This window comes from Phacochoerus africanus, chromosome 11 (genome assembly GCF_016906955.1).
Source record: "Phacochoerus africanus isolate WHEZ1 chromosome 11, ROS_Pafr_v1, whole genome shotgun sequence".
Classification (NCBI taxonomy): Eukaryota; Metazoa; Chordata; class Mammalia; order Artiodactyla; family Suidae; genus Phacochoerus; species Phacochoerus africanus.
Genome location: NC_062554.1, coordinates 63,112,483 through 63,135,055, shown reverse-complemented (window position 1 = coordinate 63,135,055; position 22,573 = coordinate 63,112,483). Strand labels below are relative to the sequence as shown.

The 22,573-nt window shown below is 38.1% G+C and overlaps 1 protein-coding gene across 1 annotated transcript; it reads right to left on the bottom strand.

The window, feature by feature from the left end:
- Positions 1–463: 463 nt before the first annotated feature.
- LOC125111894 (putative dimethylaniline monooxygenase [N-oxide-forming] 6) lies at positions 464–15,984 on the bottom strand. Its single transcript, XM_047754041.1, has 8 exons — positions 15,818–15,984; positions 10,665–10,853; positions 9,086–9,248; positions 7,978–8,120; positions 7,077–7,276; positions 4,398–4,753; positions 2,890–2,962; positions 464–1,091 (listed from the first exon to the last, which is right to left on the bottom strand). Exons 1-8 carry the CDS (start codon positions 15,953–15,955, stop codon positions 749–751), a joined length of 1,605 nt encoding a protein of 534 aa, XP_047609997.1. The 5' UTR covers positions 15,956–15,984; the 3' UTR covers positions 464–748.
- Between the last annotated feature and the right edge of the window lie 6,589 nt (positions 15,985–22,573).

The window sequence follows — 22,573 nt, the reverse complement described above, 5'->3', positions numbered from 1 at the left end:
GAAATTAAAAGATGTGAAATGGTATATATATTTTGGGGGTTAGGCCCTTGACTGTTGCACCATTTGTAAAGATTTTCTCCCATTCTGTGGATTGTCTTTTCATTTTTTAAATGGTTTCTTTCGCTGTACAAAAGCTTTTGAGTTTAATTAGGTCCCATTGGTTTATTTTTGTTTCTATAGTCATTATTCTAGGAGGTGGATCAAACAAAATGTTGCTGTGATTTATGTTGAAGAGTGTTCTGCCTATGTTTTCCTCTAGGAGTTTATAGTATCTGGTCTTACATTTAGGCCTTTGGTGCATTTAGGATTTCTGCTGAGAGAAATTAAAGGAAATCTAAATAAATGGAGAGATATACTGTGTCATGAGTTAGATTCAACATTGTGATGTAAATTCTCCCCATGACAAAACACACTTTAAAAAGTTAAAACTTAGTTTTATTATTAAACTTAGTTCAGCCAGCAAATTTGTGCTCACTCCCATTTACCCTTGCATCTCTTTCCTTATCTCGATTATCCCCAAACTTGCCAATGCAGTACATGAAATTCCATTTAGAGTATAAATTCCCATCATAAAGAGATATGCTGAGTATTTTCCATTTTATTTAGATTTTGAGACAAATGGGCTAGGATTAACTTTTACATCTGCAGGAAGAGAAAGGGCAGCTATGAAATTTGATATGTGTATATGTATGTACATATCTTCAATTGAAATTCTAAGCTGACCTCTGAGACTCAAAGAACTTTCTCATCAATAAAATGTAAGCAGAACAGCCAAAAGAAGCACTGGGAATAATAGTATTTTTAGCAAATTGTAAAAGGGTTGTGGTCTCTTAGCTTCAGTGACTACTCTTGTCCTAGTTGGCTTTATTGTTCTATCCCATTGGGTCAGGATGGCATTTCTGGCCCCATTCCACTTCCCTGGTCCCATCAGTCGAAATTGATATGGGCTACAAGGACCAAAGTATACCTCCAGAGCCAACTGGGGATCTGTCAGGAAGAGCCATGGTATGTTAGGCTTTGTCCCTATGAAGGAGCCCAGCTCATCCATGTATGTGATGTAATCTGTCTGCAAAGTCTGGCTCTGGCCAAACCTGAGGAAAGAAAAAAATATATTAGAATGAATGCCACAGTTTTTTTTTTTTTTTAATGAGAGTTGCAATGTTTATTTCGATTCTCTCTCTTTTAATCTTTTTTAAAAATTACTCAATATACATTTATAGTTGTACAATGATCATCACAACCCAATTTTATAGCATTTCCACTCCAAACTTCTCTCTCATTTATTTTTTTTATTTTTTTCTTTTTTGCCACATAGGCATTATGTGGGAATTCCTGGGCCAGGGATTGAAACTGTGCCACACAGCAGCAACCAGAGCCACAGCGGTTGAGTACATAAGAGCCTCAACACACTAGGCCATCAGAGAACTCCCCACAATTATGAACAGAAGCACCAATTTCTTATTTTTTACTCTCAGAAAAGTAATATTTTAGTCAGCCCCTCCTGTAATACTGCCACTCCTCACTTTTTCCACAACATTGAATTTATCATTTGTTCCTTGGTTGTAAATGGGCTGTTTTGTTTTTATTTTCCCCTCTCCTTCCTAATCTCTATCAAAGTTTGGTATTATTTTTGGCTTTTGTCTCTAGCCATGTGGCCTGACTCTAGAGTCTCAAGGTGGCTGGTTAATTTTGTTTACTTTTTAATAAGTGGTTATTCTTTATATGACATTGCTTAGGATCTCTCCTAATGTTAGATTTTATATGTGTTTAAAATTGGGTTTATGTATGGTTTTAATATTGCTACAATTTACTAATATAAATTGTTTCATAGGTTTAGTTGGTGTGTGACCTCATTTGCTTTTAGAAACTGGTTATTTAAGCAGTGAGATTGACATTGACCTTTCTCTTTCCTCTTCTTTATTCCTATTGCCTCTAACATATGGGATAAGCAGAGTGAGCTGCCTGAATTGTTAGTGTATAGTATAAGAGTGCCCACTCTTATACTATACACTATAGTATAAGAGCTGTCCTGTGAATGGGAAGAGGTGCAGGGGAGGTTTAGTTGAATCTGAGAAAACCCATGTCTTCTCTTTTTTAGGCCCTTAGCCAGCGACTTTCTTGGGGCATTCAATGAAGGATGTTAGTGGGGCTTGAAAGTGGAAAGAAACTTCCTACATAGTCACTTCCTTATCTAAAAGTGATCCATTATCTAATTATTTTTTCAACAGATTTTTATATTTAAAAAAGATTGACTTTTATAGGCATAATTAACAATTAAAAAGAGTACGTTTAAGTATCTGATGTTGAGCTTCTTAACTTTCTACAAATCTCACGGTTACTTGAAAACTCATGTTTGGATTAATCAGAAGTGAATATTTTTTTTAGTATAAAATACTAGGGAAGATGGATTCAATTTAATTCTTCATTTTGTTTTCTTGTTACAGTACTGGCATTGCTCAGTTCCCAGCTAGCTAGTTTTCTGACAGACATGGGGCTGATAGGAAAGGAGCTGTTGGAGAAAGTCATTTCGCAATCTCAGCACTATTGGCATTTTGAACTGGATAATTCATTGTTTAGATGGACTCTTTTCTGCATTGTAGGATATTTAGTAGCATCCCTGTTTTCTACGCATTAGATGCCAGTATTTCACTTGCAATGATCAAAAATGTCTCCAGATTTTGCCAAATATCCCCTTGGGGTAAAAATCACCCCTGTTTGAGAAGCTGTGCTGCGGTTATGCAGGAGCAATGTAATGACTATTTTTTGCCTATCTAATACTGCTTGGTTATAGTGGTGCACTTTGTCTAGTGTCAGGATTATAGAAACAATGTTTTCCTACATATAAAGGCAAATTTTAGGATTTGTTCATTAGCAAGTACCATCTCTTACCACTTGAGTTTCTTCCCCATTTTCTCATCAATGTCATCCATCATTTCATCTGTGGTTGGCAGAGAGCAGGAGTCTAAAAAGGAAATGAAGAGAGGAGTTCTCATTGTGGCTCAGTGGGTTAAGAACCTGACACAGTGTCTGTGAGGATGCAGGATCAATCCACAGGGTATCACCAGGTAGAGGTAAGATGCTAATAATGAATGGGAAGTATTCATGAGAATGTTATAACTTCTCCTGCCATTGTCACAAAGGCAAATGAACCACAGTCAGTAACCAGAAGAGGATTCCACCGAAGCATAGTCATTTTCAAAAACTAAAAATTTTTCTTTTGCCCCTTCAAATAGCCTCCTTAGCTGTAGGCTGATGTTGGAAAATCCACTAGAAAGTAAGGGACCAAAATTTTGGTAATTTCCAAGACAGTACATGCTCAAAAGTATTTGCTGTATGAATAAATGATGCCATTTGTTTCATGTAAATTTCTAGGGTTTATGAATTATATCTGATCTTCCTGTAAAACATCAGGTACTTGGAGTGTTGTGCCTTTCAAGAGAAAAAGAGAATAGAATCATTTTACAGAGAAGCACCCTTGCAAAAGATTTCATGATGGTTTTGAAAAATAGCAATCCTTTGTGGTACATTCGAAATAAAAACTTATTTGTCCATAACATTTAAAACACACACACACATGATTATAACTTTTTTTCATTACCTTCAGTCTAAGTTTTTATGGACAGTATGTTGGGTAAGGTACACCTATATTGTCCAAGAATTTTGAACCCAACCCTTGAATAAAAGGACACTTTCAATAACGGTAGTGGTCAATATGACTGGAATAAACTAAATAAGAATTTGAGACATTGCCTTTCTATGCATAATCCTCATATTTTTGATTTCCCCACACAATCATACTTGTAGCCCATGAAGCCCATGGGGTCTAGAGGGAAGAAAGGGAAGAAGACTATCAGTTGAGTAGGAGTAGCCTGAAGCTGTTGACACCACTAATGTTTCAAAAATGCTTTGACATCCACTAGGGCCCTTTCAACCTCTGCAGTGTACCTTGACATTGCCTCGACCCACTGCTGTCCTTCTCTTGCTTTTTATAGCCTTGCAAAGTCCTACCAATTCCCCTATAAGAAGTCTAAGCTCTTTATCATGGCTTATAAGGCTCTCCATGCTTGGGTTACTTCCTCTATCCCTTGTTACTCCTTGTCTCTGTTTTATATTTTCTTAGGCCAAAATGCTTCTGGTACCTTACACACTGCATGTTATTCCTCACATTTATACCTTTTGTCATGCTGTTCCATCTTTATGGAATAACTCGCTGGCCAACTCCTATCACCAGAATACTCTAAAACTTTCCTTGTTGTAGCATTACCTGTACCCTATTTTAAGCTCTGTGAAATTAAGGATAATTCCCCTTATGTCCCTAAAAACTGTGCTTGGGATATAGTAGGTGCTCAGTAAATATTTGTTGACTAAATGAATGAAAGACATAATAACCCACTTACTTGTAAACACTTTAACCACCCAGCGGGCCTGCAGGTCAGCTGTGGGGATGGCAGCCCCAAGGGACTGGACTAGACCAATCACAGCCAAGGTTGGCTTCTCCATCAGTGGGGGGAAGATGCCTTTAAACAAGATGACCTCATTGTTTCTGCTTTTGATGATGGAGTCATCAAGGAAGGGGTAGGCATAGCCATAGCCTGTTGCAAAGATGACAAAGTCAATGGCCTCAAACATTGTCCCATCCTCAAACACAGCTGAGGTCTCTGTGAACTCCTTCACGCTGGGCTTGATGGACACGGTGCCACATAGGATGCGGGATGGGAGCTCATCATTGAACACAGGCTCTTTCCTCAGGGTGCTGTGCAGAAATGAGGGGAAAAGCCCTTGCTGTAAAAGTACCTCGTTTCCAAGAAATATCTACAACTGTCCCCAGCATTCAAACCAAATTTGAGCAGTTAAACATTAGCATGAGGACAATGGTACTCTCCTCTTTTGGTCAAGTACTTTCCTATTGCTAGTAATAATCCTTAAATATATCTGTCTGAGCTGCTTCTTTTGAGCCCTTGAAACCTGAAGATTCTCTTGTGGATACTTACACTATTCTCACCAAATAGATGAGACTAAAACAAATCCCTAGCCATAATAAAGTGGTTAAAAGTGCTAACTCTGGAGCCAGATGGCCAAGTTCATAACCTAGTTCCGTCTCATACTAGCTGCTCATTTTCTGTATTTGTTTCCTTATATGGAAAATGCAGAATAATATAGAATCCTCATAAGATTGTTGTGTGAGTCAAATGGACAATTATCTGAAAAGCACTTAAAACAGTGCCTGGCACACGCAAGCATCAGTATTCTGGGTGAACTATTATTATAACTAAGCTCTCATTTTAAATGAGGAAATCAGATCCACTGTGGTGGGATATTTCATTGCCACGTTTCCTTTCCTCAACTGTGGTCATGAAGTACAACAACTTTGCTACTGCACTTCAGTTGTCAAATTTCTGGATTTTTTTTTCAAATCACATTCTTCATTTTGACTCAAATTTCCTTCAGGGATTCTGGAATTTCTTCTAACTACCTCAAACACTAAGAAACTTTATAAATCTTAGAATTTGTTTCTATTTTTTACACTATTCTCTATCTCTATAATTTTGCAACCTCTTCTTTTACCTTATAAGGTGGTAATAAGTAGGTCACAGCCAAACCTGTTTTCCAGAGGGGTGAGAAGGTGCCACCAACACCTTATGGTAATTGGAACACTTCCTGGAAGGGAGCTTAGTTCTAAGAATGAATGGATTTCCAAAACTATGTTTTAATTGTCTGAAGGACAAAGCCAGTTTGCAGTTATACTTACAAGACAAAAAAAATGCCAAAACTTAATGAGTTCAAGCTTTGATACTTCTATTATATTAAAATAATTTAAAATACGTTAAAAATTATTTAAATCATTTTTTTTTGTCTTTTGTCTTTTCTGGGCTGCACCCACGGCATACGGAGGTATCCGGGCTAGGAGGTGAATCAGAGCTGTAGCTGCTGGCCTATGCCACAGCCACAGCAACACAGGATCCGAGCTGTGTCTGACCTACACCACAGCTCACGGCAATGCCAGATCCTTAACCCACTGAGCGAGGCCAGAGATTGGACACACATCCTCATGGATGCTAGACGGGTTTGTTAACCACTGAGCCACAATGGGAACTCCCTCTAAATCATTTTTTTTTAATTAACATTTTTTTTTCTTTAGGGATATCACAGTCTGCCAGACAAGGTAGTATAAAGGCTATGGAGTGAGGGTTTGGCTACTAAACCTGTCATTTACTTCGCTGATTTATAATTTCTCTTACTTAAAAACCCATTTCTCCAAACAAAATGAAACATTCTTGCTAGCATGAACCAATGATGAAATCTCTCGGGAATCATTTTCTTAACCCACTTAAGTATTCTTTTTTCTATTGATATACTGATTCTTCTACCTAGGATTCCTTTCTAATTAGTAGGTGCTGGACTTTGTCTCTATGGAGAAGTAAGTAAACAAATCTTATTTCACAGACTACATCAATTCTGTGACTCTCCACTGCCTTACATGTTCCATGCTTCTTGATTTTCCTGCAGAAATGTCAACCTTACAAGGAGATGTGCACCTTCATTTTAAGACTTTCTACCTGCTGAGACATATTAATTATATTACTTTGTTAATTGCTCCTTGGAAATCTATTAGAAGAGACCAATAAAGACCAATATTTATAAAGTTTCATAGTTCATAAAGTAATTCTTAATTTTTAATTTTACTGAATACCACAGCATTTTAGATTTCTACCCTTCTTCCTCCATGAGTGTGGACAAGATATTCCTCAAAAAAAAAAATTTATGAGGTGGCTGAGCCCTCAAAATTCTATGCTACAGCTTATACAACCATAAATGAATCCTGAATGTTAGTGTGATCTAACTGCCTGCTACATACTCATTTTACATTCTTTCATATTCCTTTTCCCACTAGACTAAACTTAATAAGATTTTTCATCACATTCATGGTCTCTGAGAATCCTGTGCCACCTGTGCTTCCTTAGTTTAATCCCACTGGCCTCAGTGAGACAACTAAAGCAAGACATGGAGAGAAAGAATTCAACTTAAACCAGAGCCCCACTGTTTACAATAATAAAATACATATTATTTTGTAGTACCCATTTAAAGGCATCAGGCCATAATTCTCATGCTTAAACCATGTGTTCATCTTCTTGACATATAGCCAGTCAGAGACAAATGATGGAAGGGCATTCCGGAGAAAGGATGCAAAGTGGGTAACATACACCATGTCCCAAGGATAGCCATCGTCCCAAACCCGACTCATGACCCAGGAACCGCTTCTGGTGCTGATAATGACCTGGTGGGGATGGCAACAGAGATTTCAACATCTTTCTGTAAGAATTATGCAAATACAACACAATTCTTTGGAAACCCACATACGTTTCCATCAATATCCAGATAGGAGCCTTTTGGTCAGAATGAATAGTCCATGATTAAAACTAGGTAGAGGCATATCTACTCTCTCTTCTCAACCCCAGAGCATGAATGCATAGGTGTTGAAAGACTGAAAACCTGACATCTTGGAACAAGAGGGCTCTATATTCAACTATGAAAAGTTTAATCTCTGTAGACTCTGTATTCAACTGTAACAAGTTTTATCTCTATAGACTCTAATACTATGATGGTGGGTCTTTTAGTAAAGACCAGCCAATCCAGTGAGCCTCAGGGGTGGTGGGTGGTGGTAGTTGCTGGGTTGAGCGGAGGAAATGCAGCTAAATCCCTAGCTGAAATTAGGCTAAAGCAATGCCAATGATTTGATTCTGTTCTCTGTGCCTTGTCCCCTTTTCCTGTCCTCCCTAAATAGCCTCTCCAGGTTATCTCTAGCTAGGCATCCCAAACCATGACAGCTACTTCAGCCCTGAGGTTTCTCATCTATTTTACCACTTTTGCAGTAATCTAGGGGAATTTGACTTTAAATAAACCTTAGGGTTTTGTTTGTTTGTTTTACATCCATTTAAGATTTTATATATTGAGCACCAAACCTTTTGAATCTTGTACCTGTGTGGCCAGACGACTGAGCTCAACAGCAATGTCGCATCCTGAGTTCCCCAGGCCAATCACAAGAACCCTCTTCCCCTTGAACACTTCTGGACCCTTGTAGTCCCGGCTGTGGAAGTAGTGGCCTTGAAACCTGTCCAGGCCTAAATGGAACATGGAGAGTAGTTTGAATTGATTTTCATAATACATGATGAAGATTCACCTTTTTAGCTATTTTTTATTTTTAAATCTCTTATCGGTCTGAATTAAAATAATTTCCCTAATTGCAATGCATTTATTCTTTTAGTGATTTTTGACAGTAAATCCCCAAATAATTACTTTTAGAGCCTTTAAAAAAACTTAAGGTATTCAAACTTAAATTTGGTAATAATAATAGCTAGTATTTATTGCATACTTATTGTGGGTCAGCTAAAGTGTTTAATCTTGATAACATAAGTGAATGGTATTACTAGTGTTGTCTCTATTTTAGAGGACAAGGAAATTGAGATGAAGAAGTTAAGAGACTTGTCTAAGGTTACATGATAAGGATCTGGTAGAATGAGGAGTCAAGCCCAGGAGTTCTACACTCAGAACCCTTCAATATACTGCTTCTTAGCGTTAATGGTTTCAATCTGCTATTCTCCCTGAATCTCTACTCTTTAATTCTCTTGGCTTATGAATAGCATGCTTTGAAGTATGAACTCTAGGAGGAAGAAAGCTAAGTAGGGAGGGAAGAAGGAAGAAGGAAGAAAGGAGGGAGTAAAGAAGTTGCTTGTGTAATGTATTTATTTGATGTTTGCTACTTTTGCATAGTAAAGGAATGTGCCACTGCACACATACACACACTTTAATTTCTAAAGTTAATTTGCAAAATGGAGATATAGGTGAAATTTTAATAGCCAGGATTCCTCTCTATGGACACATATCTTCCTCTGATCTCTGACTTGCAGTTCTTTTTAGATTAAGGCCCATGATCACTACTTTCCACATAACATTAGACTTAAAAATGCTGTTTTGAAATATTTGGAATCTTAAGGGTAATCATTATGTAAAATCTGTGGAAAGTTCTGTTTCAATCCTTGATATTTGTGTATAAGTCCCCAGATTATTACATATTTTCCAAACTTACCAGGAAAAGAATCTGTTGGTAGGTTGGGGTATACATGGTGTCCTGAACAAATCATTACAGCATCAAAAATAGTGGATTCCTGCTTTCCATCCTTTTCTGAAATAACTTCCCATTGGCCAGTCACTAAGAAGTTGTGACATTTCTTTATACTAGAAACCAGGGTCTTAAAGAAAACCAGAAAAAATTCCTGCTATTACAATTCTATGGGTTCTTTGTTTGTTTGCTTTCTTGCAGGGTTTCTGTAAAGAAAATAATTCTCATGCACTCTCCCGCTTACTGAGAAATATATGGGAAGATATTCAAATAAGAGTCGCAGTAAATCTTCAAATCTCACAATGAAAATTGCTCACTGGATTATTTTTACTTTTTTGACATCTAGTTGGTAGATTGGGATAAATTACACTGAGTGTTCTTATGAAAGTTGCTATGTCTTTTGCATATGGCCACTCTTCACTGACATTCATGGCTTTTCCCTTTCTGACCTCACCTTCTCCATTAACATAGGATACTCCATAAAATGGGATTATATGGGATGATATGGGAAATATTCTATAAATATGGGATTGTCTTAGGGTTCCATCCTTGGTCTCTCTCTCCCTACTTTTTTTTTTAGGGCCAAACTTGGAAGTTCCCAGGCTAGGGATCAAATTGGAGCAATAGCTGCCAGCCACAGCCACAGCCACAGCAACGAAGGATCCAAGTGGTGTCTGTGACCTACACCACAGGTCATGGCAATGCTAGATCCTTAACCCACTGAGCAAGGCCAGGAATCAAACGTGCAACCTCATGATTACTAGTTGGTTTCATTTCCACTGTGCCTCAAATCCATCCTTGGTCTCTTCTTTGCAATGTACAGGCACTCTCCCCTGAAAATATGAGTCATAATGTGACTATTATTTAAATATGGGTAAAATTATACTATAGTAAATATAATAAACACTAAAGTAATAAAAACGATTATGTTAAATATAACCCCAAAGCATAATTTTGCTGATATTTTTTCTCACTGCACATATGTGTTCTATATTTAACAGTAATTGATTGAGGCTTAGTTTTAAACAAACATAAAGTATTACTGATATTTATGGAGATAATGTCTCTATGCCATAACTCCTAAGACTCCTAATCTTAAGGAACTAAGTGGGTGAAGGATGAGGACATTTGGTTATATGAATCATTAATTTTAGTTGTTATTCTCTTAATAATAACAGAATTTCTAACAAATACCACATGTTTTAGAACCACAACTCCTTGGCATTGAACCTACAGAAGTTGAAATATGAACTAGAGAATCTGGGATTGTTTCTAGATCACAAGCATTTGAGGGTGCAAGGAGCACTATGCTGGTGAAGCTGTCCCCAGGATTTTCTATAGTATTTTAAAAGCTCTTAGAGACTAGTGGAGAACGTATTTTAAGAGGAAACAAAAACAGTGCATGAATAATTTATCATCTGAACCAACATTTGATTGGCGAGGTACCTGAATATTTGGCTTTGATTTCTGGGATAGAGTGCTTGATATTTGCTTCTCCTCTAATCCATAAACATGATATCAACAGCACAAGTTATAAGGCCCTTACCTCAAACTGTATATATCTTAAAAGATTCTTCTTTTGAGCAAATGTCTTTATGTATTCCTGGAGCTTGCTTTGGTGCATATAGTTGGGATAGTCATCAGGGTATGGGAAGTCTGGAAAGCACATCATCTCTTTGGAAGAGTTGGTAAATACAGACTGGTAAATGCTGGCTCTGCCTTCTTCTGCATGGTCCTAGAAGAATAATGAAGCTTAAAAAGGAAACCAAGAATGGCATTCCCCTCAGTGAATATTCAACCCTCAGTTACTGAAACCTTTTTAACATGTAAAAAAAAATGAAAAAAAAATTGATAGCTCTCTATAAAACATGGGAAGGAAAGCCTTCAGAATAGCAGTTGGCACAGAGCTGGTGCACCCTCCACTTCGGTTCTCTTCTGCTAAATTAGCCCCAATTTAGCTCTATGTTTACAGTTTCATAGAGTTTTCTTTTTCTTTTCTTTTTTCTTAATCACAGCACTGGTTCTGATTTCATGCTCATGTTAAAAAACATAACTAAATGGTCCAAAGGAGACTGTGGCTTTTATCCTATTTGATTGGCTAAGTGGAATTCAGTGAACTCTTCACCAGCTACAGAACCCTCTAATGAAGCTGTTTCCTGGAGTAATCAGAATCACCTGAAGAGCTCCTTAGACCTGGGCCCCACCTCAGAATTTCTGGTTCAGTGTGTGTGGGACCTAAGAATTTGCATTTCCCACAGGTTCCATGTGCTGCCGATCCTCCTGGTCCAAGGACCACCTCTGAGAACCACTTCTGGATTGTAAATGAATTCTGTGCTCGAGGAGTTCCTTAACTCACCAGTTAGTAGTATTCACTCCTCACCAAAGAAACACTGGCAACCAGAAGCCTTAGAACTTGTGTTAAATCTTGGCATCTTATTTTAAAACCACTGTGTATTTGAAAAGTGGCTTCTTAGAGGAGCAGTTGAAGGCTAAGTTCAAAATAAACATTTCCTCTCTGTTTCAAGAATGGGATAAAATTCACAGGGTATGCTGCCTTGAAAGTACATCTGAAAGCTGGCAGTCTCTGTTTCCCTAAATCCTGAAGGAATTCTCATGAAATGAAGGAAAAGGATGGAATGTTATATTGATCCTGGGTTCAAGATCTCTATCTCTCTTCAGCCCAAAAACCCCACTTGAGAGGACTGGGTCTCTGGAGATTGTCTGAGAACTCGGCATTTCCCAAGTGACAGTAATAGTTCCTCTACTCATGGTTGCCATATTTCTCATAATAGCTATGCTCAGAGATTTTAACTTTTTAAAACCTCACTTGGAAATTTCTGCTAGGATCAGAAAAAAGAAGGCTCATGCTTGGCAAGTTCTCAGATTTAAGTCTGTGCATTCACCTTTAGCTGGTAACTTTTGCAAATTGTTGTGAGAAGGAGAGTGGAGAGGAGGTTTCTTAGCTGCCCATTGAAGGTGGGGGCTGAGCTGTGGGGGCCGGGGACTGGTTAAAAAAAAAGTAAGATTCTGCTCTGGGAAACAGAGGTAATAAGATCATGCATTATTTCCATTGTTAATGAATCCCTGCTCTTTTACCCCTGGACTCTAGCCAATCATAACATGAGAAGGGAAGAGCATGTGTCCTACAGCTCCTTGGAATTTTTCCTAAAAGGCTGTTCTCCAAACAAAGCAAAACAAGCATATTATATAACAACAGGCAATTGCTCCAGAGGGCTCATATTTTCATTACTTTAATATGTGGTGTGGTTTGAGCCAGTAAGGAGGAAATTAAGCTCAGACTCTGCTGCTGGCTGAGAAAACCTGTCGAATACCCAGAGATCCAAGTAGCTCTGGGGGCTGTTATCACCATCTGTCTTGGGTTATAACAATGTCCATCTCGCATCTTCCCCACTAGGACATAAGCAACTTGAGGGCAAGGTCAGAGGCTAATTCAAGACTGCTGTGTGTGTATTTTATGAGTCTGCCTTGATTTTCTTTCACATTGCATTTCTGTTTATGAGTCCCAGTTCTGCTTGTCTAGATGTATCCTCAAGGTTCAGCTCAAAAGTTGCCTCTTTTCTCATACTTTTTCTTGTCTTCTCCTCCATCAATCGGAAGTCATCTCTACTTCCATCAAGGTCTGTCTTTACTGACCTAATCATTTCTATCCTATTCACCCGTATGCTGATTATTATAATACTTGTTTCCTCTCTGCTCTTAGAATACTGGCTGTCTCCTGTACCTCTTAACTGCAGCTAAACCTAACATATACATAATGAACTCAAATGTATAATTGGTGAATGAATAAATGAACGAATGAATGAAACAAAAAGTCAGTTCTGGTTCTATTATTTTCCCCTTTGCAATCAAAATGATACTGACCCACTGTATGTGGCTTGTTGAGCAACCTCTTATTACACCAGCAATAAAATCTTTTGAGATCATGAAGTCCTATTTTGGAGTATATGAAACTTAAGACACGCTCACATTCAGCCTCCTAGTATTTAAGCCCCGTTTGGTATACATCTTGCAGAAAAATCACACAGTGAAAAGTTCAGAATTATCAGGTTTCTCTCTCCTGGAATACCTTCTGCCTAACAGGATTTGCAAGATGAAAACTTATGTAACACATTTTTTGAAAATCCCTCTTTGATTGTACAGAATATGAAGTAAATTTTCTTATAAAAGAAGGAAGGGTTGATGTGTATGGAGGAGGCTAAAGTTTAGAATGTTTGTATGCATTTATATCCTCACAGGGCATTTGGGTATAATTCTATTTATATACAATGACATTATGGAAAAAAGACATCTCCTCCTGTGGATAACCCTGAGTCTGACTTTGCATCTTATTGATCTATCATCTAATGTTTCCTTAAATAAATTTTCTGATTTGGCTGCTCTGGTTAACTTACCAATCCCTATATATACCATGGTCATTGCCTTCTCTGTGCCTTTCATGGATTGTTAATCACCCCTACTTAGAAAGCTTTCCCATATGGTGTTGGCACACTGCCCTGTTGGTAACACCATTCTCTGGAGTTGTGTCACATAAAGATTCTCTACTTTTCTTGTCTGAGAACATCCTTCAAGTCTCAGCTAAGCACTGCTCTGGTAGGAAGTTTCCTTGACTTGATATTTTAGAAGTCCAGCCTCATCTAAATCTTGAGGCACTTATTTATTAAGTTGATAGTCTCCAAGTGCTATTCTTCTGAAAAGTTCTATAATCTCTTTTTTGAACTTTTAGGGCTAGACATATTTTGGAATTTGTAGATTTTTGGATTTTTCTCCATAGCACTACTAGCAAGGTCTGGTGTAACAGCCTATAATCAAATGGCAAAACGTAGACTGGAACAACTAAAGACTATAAACAGACTCATGTCAATTCAGTCGTGTTTCTGGCTGTATGACTTTAGGACAGGTTTTGCTATTAAATGAGTTTTTGCCCATTTTCTCTTCTTTCTTTCCTTTTTTCTTTCTTTCTTTTCTTTCTTTCTTTCTTTCTTTCTTTCTTTCTTTCTTTCTTTCTTTCTTTCTCTCTCTCTCCTCTCTCGCTCTCTCTCTCTCTCTCTCTTTCCTGTCTTTCTTTCTTTCTTTCTTTCTTTCTTTCTTTAAAGGGCTGTACCCACTGCATATGGAGGTTCCCAGGATAGGGATCAAATTGGATCTGTAGCTGCTGGCCTACACTACAGCTCACAGCAATGGCATATCCTTAATCTACTGAGCGAGGCCAGGGATCAAACCTGCGTCCTCATGTAGACTAGTCAGATTCTTTTCCACTGCGCCACAACGGGAATTTCATTTTTGCCCATTCTCTATCAAAGGATTGTGGACCTATATTAAAACTTGTTACACCAAATGAAGTAGAAACCATTTGCATAGAGTGATTATGTCACAGATTTGTCATTCAACCACCTAGTACAAAAGTCTGTCAAAATAGATTCTCAAGCAACAATTGCTAATAAGTAATAAATAATAATAATAATAATAATAATAAAATAATAAAATAAAAATGATAATAAATAATAATAATAATAAATAAGTAATAAATAATAAATAATAAATAAGTAATAAATAACCATTTCATGATTCAGGCTAAACATATCTTCCTGAGCAAATGTAAATTGAAAAAAATTTAATTCATAAAAATATAACTCTTGATTATTTCCTGATGGAAAATACAAATGAGTGATCTTGTATCTCATGTAATATTTTCATAGTTATAGGACCTCCAGTTTTTGTCTTAGCAAAAGCTCTTGAGATAAATATGAATGCGTTCTAAGCTGGCACTGATAGACTATATTGGAACACCCTGTTGCATTTGGGTAATAAGCAGACCAGGATAGACTATGTTACATGATGAATGATGTGGATATAATGTCTTGAAGCCAAATAAGTATCATCTGCGTTCAATCATAATGACTGGGAAGTTCAGAACAGAGAGGCTTGAAGTTTCCTAAACCTGGATTTTGAAATTAAAAACTGTGTTTATAATGAATTTATCTTGATTATATTATTTACCTAACAATTTGTCTGAATGTCAGATGTAATCATTTTTCTCTCTGGATGTGGTCTGCCAGTATTTAATAACCATGTATACAAAACATACAATCACTATTTGTAATAACTTATAAAGTCTGCCCAACAGACATGAAATAATTATAAAATCATATCCTGTTGGAATTGAGAGGCAAATTAGAAGTAACTTAATTTCCAACACTCTCCATTTGACTAATGAAGCATTCGAAGTTCAGATTGAAAAAAAAAGTGACTTTCCTGAGATCTATATGTCTAAAAATCCAGTGTTGAGACTGTAACTCAGGACTTCTGACCCCATTCTAGGTTTTTCTCTTTTTTTTAACCTCCCATTTTGGGACTTAAGAGTGATAGGAATATAATGTTTCAGTGAAATAGAGAGGAAGTGTATAGTTTTTATGCTAATTATTGACATTAGCACTCTTTATAGACTAGAGTTTGGTTTCTGCCATCCAAGCGACAAAGTTTAATGATCTGAAGAAATCTTTTTCAATATAAGTTTTGATGGTGTGAAATAGTTTTGAGTGATTGGACTTCCATGAGATGGAAGAGATAAGATTTTACTTTCTAGGTCCCAAGCATTGTGACCTACCTCCCAAGTCTCAATTCGAACTGGTCACATTTGCTTTGCAATGTAACCCATCTACCTTCTATTGATATACTCACGGAGAATTGCCACAGGCCTCCAACATCATTGCTCCTTTCAAAGCAGATGGGCTCCAGCCCCTCTTCCAGACAACACCGAATGGAGGCTAAGCCACTGACGCCAGCTCCAATGATGGCCACTTTCTTTACCATGGTCATCTGTAGGTGAATCTGGAAAGGAATGTCAAAAACGTCCCTGAATGCTTAAAACTTTTCAGAAGCAATAACTAGTCTAGGTTTACATGTTAGGATGCTTACCTTAACACAATAAGACATGGATGCACATTAAGAATTTATATGCTTTTTTTAAAAACCACTTTTGCTAGAGTAAAATATTAAATCCAGTTTCTTCTGATGTTTTAAGATGCCAGAAATAGCAGAGTCAGTAAACCCAAGAGCAGGAAGGACCTTGGAAATCATCAATCCAATCCTTTCAATTGCAAATGAAGCAGTTGTCACTCTGAGAAGATTGGAAATTACTTCTTCAAGATCTCAGAGCTAACAAGTAAAGGAGTCAGAAGGAGAACCCAAGCCTTCTATATAAAACCCACTGTGCCAAACTACCACTACTTACTTTGAATATTTGGCTCTAAGGAACTTTGTTTATTCTTCTTTCCCAAGAGAACTTGCAGTTCTCTAAACTTAGAAGAGAATGGCTTTAAACCATATCTTTTGATGTAAAAATTGGAGAAGGGGGAGGAGTTATTTTTCTTAAAGTAAAAATTCCTTTTTTTCTTGTATTTTTCACGATGCAGCGCCCTGGTAAAACCTGGAAGAGGAGGGGTAAGTGTGATAGGGATAGGTGAACAGGGGAGGGGAAGTGGGGAGCAGAGGAAGAAAGGAATTGGATAAGGGCAAGAATGAGGTCTCTGGTGCTGATTCCAAAAAATAAAATGGTAACTGATAGGGTCACAAAATCTGCAAAGTGAAGACTCTGGGAGATTAGAGGGACAATGTTTCTTTTCTTTCTTTTTACTTTGGAAGTATAGAATATAGAAACAAAGGCTATGCACCTGAGCTATAATGAAAGGTTTTGTTGGGCCAACAGTGAAAAAGAAAGCTCAATTTTCTGGAAATTTAGGAGGGCCTGATTTGAGGAGGTGAACTAACTCTTGGAGATGATGAGTTGCACACATAGTGAACTCAAAAGGACAGAACTGTGAAGTCACTGAATCTTGTCTCTGGCTCCATCTCACTTCTATACCCACCTTTCCTACTTCTATGTACCTTCATTTTCCTGTTCTTCCCTCCCTTCCTTTTTTCCATATCCTTGAGTGCCCACTGTATGTCATGCATTTTAGTAGTTTATTGGGGGGGTTCAAAGAGGAGAAGACAAAGTGTTTCCATCTAGAAACATGCAGTCTAATAAAAGAGATATGAGCAAAGTCACAATGGAAATGTGATTCAGTGTAGTGCTGGCACTGAGGCAGAAATATTTAGGTACACCTGGGAGAAAAGTAAGAGAGGCTTCAAGAGCAAGTGAGATGAGAACCGAGACTTGAAGGAAGAATAGATGCTTGCTAGATAGATGATGGACAAGCAGTACACAACAGCCAGAAAGAAAAATATGTGCAAAAAGTAAGAAAACATTATAGAGTGAGCTACAGTTAGTTCAGAGTTGTTGAACCCTCGGGTGATAGAAATTGATGAATTAAACATGTGGAGCCTGGATTATGAAGTGTATTGAAGTGCCACACTCAAGGAGGGGATGGGATCTTGTCACTTTGAACAAGGAAGTGACAAGGTCAGAATAGATTAGAAAGCCATAGCAGACAGTGACTAAAATTGAGGGTATGAAAATCCAGGGGGTTATTTCATTAGTCTAGGCCAGTGTCAGGGGGAAGGAGAATAGAGACTAGACATAAGAGATATTTAGGAAGTAGATATTTAGGGACTTGAGTGATCATAGATTTGATGCCTCAAAGAAGTTCCTTCCATCTTTAAGATTTTATCTTATGGCTTATGTGTACATTACTCATGATTTAGTACAGGAAGCCAAAACCATTCTATTTTACAAAGAAAGTTATATAGTACAGGGTATTAGGTGCTTGAAATAGATGGAAGGCCTAGGGACCAGAAATCAGGGGGCTGCCATAGGCCTTGTAAGGTCATACCACCAGAGCAACCACCCAAAGGGCAGGTGACTTCTGATGCCACTACACATGCCTCCAAAGGGTGAGGTATGGAGTTGGGGTGATGGAAACACATCTGTTGGAACATGTTTGCCAATCAATGTGATCATAGAAATTTAGCTTCTGCTTCCCTTTGCCTTTCAAGCTCAGATGTCTATCTCTACCAAAAAACTTAAATTGGATCCAAGTCATAATGTCAAGGAAGTCTTAGAAATGTAGTTTTCAGGGTTCCAGTCATTAGGATACAGGAGGGAGCCCATGGGGGGAGGGTCAACATGGCCAGTATCATTAAGCAGTATCTAGCACAGTGAGTTATGCGATAGTAAATAGAAGCTTGTCCTTATTCCTAGAACACCTAAACATATTCATATTCTTCTCTAATAGAAATTTAGTAAATGCTCTGTGATTTTTTTCCCTTTGGTTGTGTATTTTGTGATAATTCTTTGAAGACTTCAAATCTCCCCACTGTAAAATGAGAAAATTGAACTAGATAATTACTAGTCCTTCTAACAGTCTGTGAATCTCTTAAATCACTGAATAAATACTAGTAAACCTTTTCAAAGATAGAAAGTATAAGCCAAAGACAACATATATACCTTTGACCTTAACCTATGTGCCCCATGTCTAAAAGCTGATTTAACTTGGCTGCTGAGAGCCACTTTTTAAATTGGAAGTTTCACCTGATACACCTGAAGGTACAGGAGCAGCAGAGAAGTGGAGCTTGAGAGAGAACATTGAAGTGGGTCTCCTTCCCTTTCTTTTTTTTTCTTTTTCTGTTTTTTTTTAGAGCCACACCCGTGGCACATGGAGGTTCCCAGGCTAGGGGTCCAATTGGAGCTGTAGCTGCCAGCCTCTGCCAGGGCCACAGTAACATGGGATTTGAGTTGCATCTGCGACCTACACCACAACTCATGGCAACGCCAGATCCTTAACCCACTGAGCGAGGCCAGGGGATTGAACTTGCATCTTCATGGATGCCAGTCAGGTTTGTTAACCACTGAGCCACAACAGGAACTCCATCTCTCTCTTTATTTTAAATTTTATTGGAGTGTAGTTGACTTACATTGTTGTGTTAGTTTCAGGTGTATGTTAAAGTGATTCAGTTTTTTACTTATCTCTCTCTCTTTGTCTCTATCCTCCATTCTTTTTCAGATTCTTTTCCCATATAGGCCACCACAGAGTATTGAGTAGATTTCCATGTACTAAACAATAGGTCCTTGTTATTCATCCATCCCATATACTGTAGTGTGTATATGCCAAGAACTGTTGGTTTGTTCCATCAAAGAGGTGGGATCAGAAGACCTTCTTCTTGCCACAAGCATAGGAAAAGGGTCTCAGTCTGACTCCTTGGAGAGAGGGTGGAGGCTTTAGGGAACTCTCTCTACTTGCCTCTTAACCAGGAAAGCTAGAGGTCGAGATTTGGACTGGCTAGCTATGAAGGACAGTTGCCTCTCTGTTGGTTTTGTTCTGCACTCCCAGAGTTTGTTGAGACAAAGCTTATGTAAGGGTTTCCTGAGGGTTGGATGTGAGCCCCCCAAGATGAGCTAATATGGGTCATATTAGATCCTATCCAATAAGGCTGCCTAGAGTCACCATAGGACCCCAGTGTGATAAGTGGCTGCTGAAGTGTCTACCGGAATATGGTCCACTTTTCAGGGTTAAGGGAACTACTGAGAAAAGCCTTTTTTTTTTTTTTTTTTAGGGTCTCTGAAGTATAAGCCAAAACAACTATCTAAATAAGAATTAGCTTTAAACATCTGTAGACTTCGGTTTTGCATGTTTCAGCTTCCGTAGGTAGCTTATAGTTTGGAGGTCACAAACCAAAGAAATGCTTTCAACAGATTGTTATCTAGCTTCCCTGGGGACCAGACTAATATTTTAGGGGTGGGGAAATGAGAGAATTTACTGTGACCCTTGTAGTAAGACATGAGAAGCACTGGTGTTTGACAGAAGAGCTGATTATTGCAGAACATGTGAGGGTTTGGGGAGATTTTCTAGATCACATTACATCTTGTAATTCTCATAACTCTTTCTAAGGGAGTCCTGGGACCCAAAATTGTAGCCAGAGGCCTTGTTTACTGTGATTTTAGATCGCTGGGCTTCATTCCATCTATCTCCAAGGCCTGCTCTAACCACAGCAATACACCTTTACTGTCTTGCCTGGGCTGGTGCCTTGCTGGTTTTGTCTTACCCCATGGATAGAAGGAGGGAGACAGGGAAAAAGATTTAAGCTTCTCTTTCTTGGACGTTTCCTTCAATAACAAGATATGATGGCACATCACCTTGAAGTTCACCCCTCAGTTTGGCCAAGAGGAGGCCCTGGAACACGTGGAGAAAAGCTGTTCAGTCAAGAAGACTGAAGGGTCAGAATAGAGGACCCCCTTTCCTTTCCTCAGTGACAACCTCATCTTCTTTGTTCAACCCTGCCCCATGAAATGAACTTAGGCTCAACTCCACTCTTTTCGTGGAGATCTTCTTCTGCTGGCAGCATTAAGTTTCTTTCTTTTTCTCTTTCTCATAGGCCATTCTTCTGAAGCTGGGACCTCAAATGGCTTTGGGAAATTAACCATCCTAAATCACCATTATGTTTTGCCACTCCTTAAGCACTATGGTCAAGTCCCCCTGGCATTCACACTCTGCCTTGCTTTGCCCACCTCACCATTTTTCTGCACATACCTTGTCTGCCAGAATGTCTGGAACCTTTCCAGCCCATCATACATGCCACACTCCTTCTCATTTCTCTGCCTATGACCATGCTCCTTCCTGGCACAGGTCTCTGGAATTGGGGGTTGGGGACTCTTCCACTTCCATTTGGTCCATACAAGTCCTGTGCAGTCTTTAAGAACCCTGATCAAACTCACTCTCCTCAAGAAGGCTCTCTGGTACCTGCACAATTTGCTGCTGAGTTCACATAGATCAAATACTGTGTCCCATAGTGCCTAACATTGTAGATTTCTGGGATTGTGTGCTTATTGTTTCATGAGTGTTCTTTTTTGTTTGTTTGTTTAAAATAACTATTCAATTTTTTTTAGTGTTCTGTCAGTTTTCTACAGTACAGCAAAAAGGTCTAGTCCCACATACAAATACACATTATTTTTCTCATATAATCCTCCATCATGCTCCATCATAAGTGACTAGATATAGTTCCCAGTGCTATAAATGAGTGTTAATTCTTATTTCCATTAGATTTCATATTTCCTATCTTGGGCCATCCTGTGTACTTTAAATTTTACCTTTCTCAACACCCAGGAGGGAGTTGCATATTCAGTAGGAGCTCTGTAAGTAAATGTTGATTTATCCTGATAAGCCCTTTCTAAGTGTTTCCTTATTAGTAACACAGAACAGTGACTAAATTCATCTGCCAGATGTACTCTTTGGTAACATGGAATTTGGAACAGATACATCTCTTTCCACTGGAATGCTTAAGCCATTTTTTCTTTGTTTTGAATATAATATTCTATGTTTATCTTTTCAGACAAGTCTATGCCTGACACTTTTTCGTTTGTTTTTCATACTGGTTGCAAAACACATTATATTTGTTGTGTTATGTGAAACCAGCTTCAGGTTTTGGATCCACTTAAATCCATGACATTTTGGCTCACATCTTCCTCCTGCAATGGTCAGGGGGAGGTGTGGGGGAATGTAGTACATTAGATGCTGAGAAGTTTCCTAAGTTTAAAATTAGGTGAGTCATCCCACAAGGAAGATATTTTCTTTTAATTCCTCAAATGACATACTGTTTAAACAAGGTATTCCTATACTCAAACTCCCCTAGTATTATCCAAACCTGATTTCCCTAGACTGATACTCAATTCAGCTAAATTCATTCACTAACTTACTTAGTCATTAAAACAAGTTTAGTTACTATAGGCCAGGTCCATCTGTAGGCACTGGAGATTCAACAGTGTGTAAGTACAACTAGTTATCGAGAAGTCATGGAGATGTGGAGAGAAATTACTGTTCCAGCATTCACTAATCTTCTAACATGTATGTCTCTAGGTATGGAGGAGGAAGACAGTGGAGAGGGAAGAGACTAAGACAAGGGCAGGTATAATTCTAGAGCAGGGAAAAATATAAGGGACACCAAAAGGAAAACAAAGTACTGTATTGATTCAAATGAGAGAGAACACACATTCACATGGGGTAAATTAAAAAAGCCTCTATGGGAGGAAGTGGTATTTGAGATGGGTTTAAAGAATGCTGGCTGATTGATTATTATTTTCTCTTGACCTCAAACCTGACCTTTTTTAAAAAAAGTCTTATCTTTTTTTAATTTTTATCTTTCATACAATTTAAAGGCTACTTTTCACTTATAGTTATTACAAAATATTGGCTATATTCCTCATGTTGTGCAATACATCCTCCAGCCTCTCTTACCCCCAGTAGTTTGCACCCCTTCACTCCTCAAAGCTTATCTTGCCTCTCCCCTCATCCTTTTCCCCACTGGTAAATTTAGTTTGTTTTCTCTATCTGTGAGTCTGTTTCTGTTTTGTTATATCCATTCATTATGTTTAATTTTTTAGATTTCACATATAAGTGATGACATGCAGTAGTTTTGATATTTTTATTAGTTTGTGTATTTGTTCATTGACTATTTTCCTCCAACAAAATGTAATATTAAGAGTAGGAAATAATTTCTATCTGA

Bases quoted from the DNA above. Each gene is read 5' to 3' on its own strand.
- LOC125111894 (XM_047754041.1), bottom strand. From the start codon at position 15,955: ATGACCATGGTAAAGAAAGTGGCCATCATTGGAGCTGGCGTCAGTGGC. The intron at 7,277-7,977 runs GTACAAGATTCA...CATCCCCACCAG, and splicing joins TCAGTCGTCTGGCCACACAG to GTCATTATCAGCACCAGAAG. The intron at 4,754-7,076 runs GTACTACAAAAT...ATTTCTGCACAG, and splicing joins GGCCTGATGCCTTTAAATGG to CACCCTGAGGAAAGAGCCTG.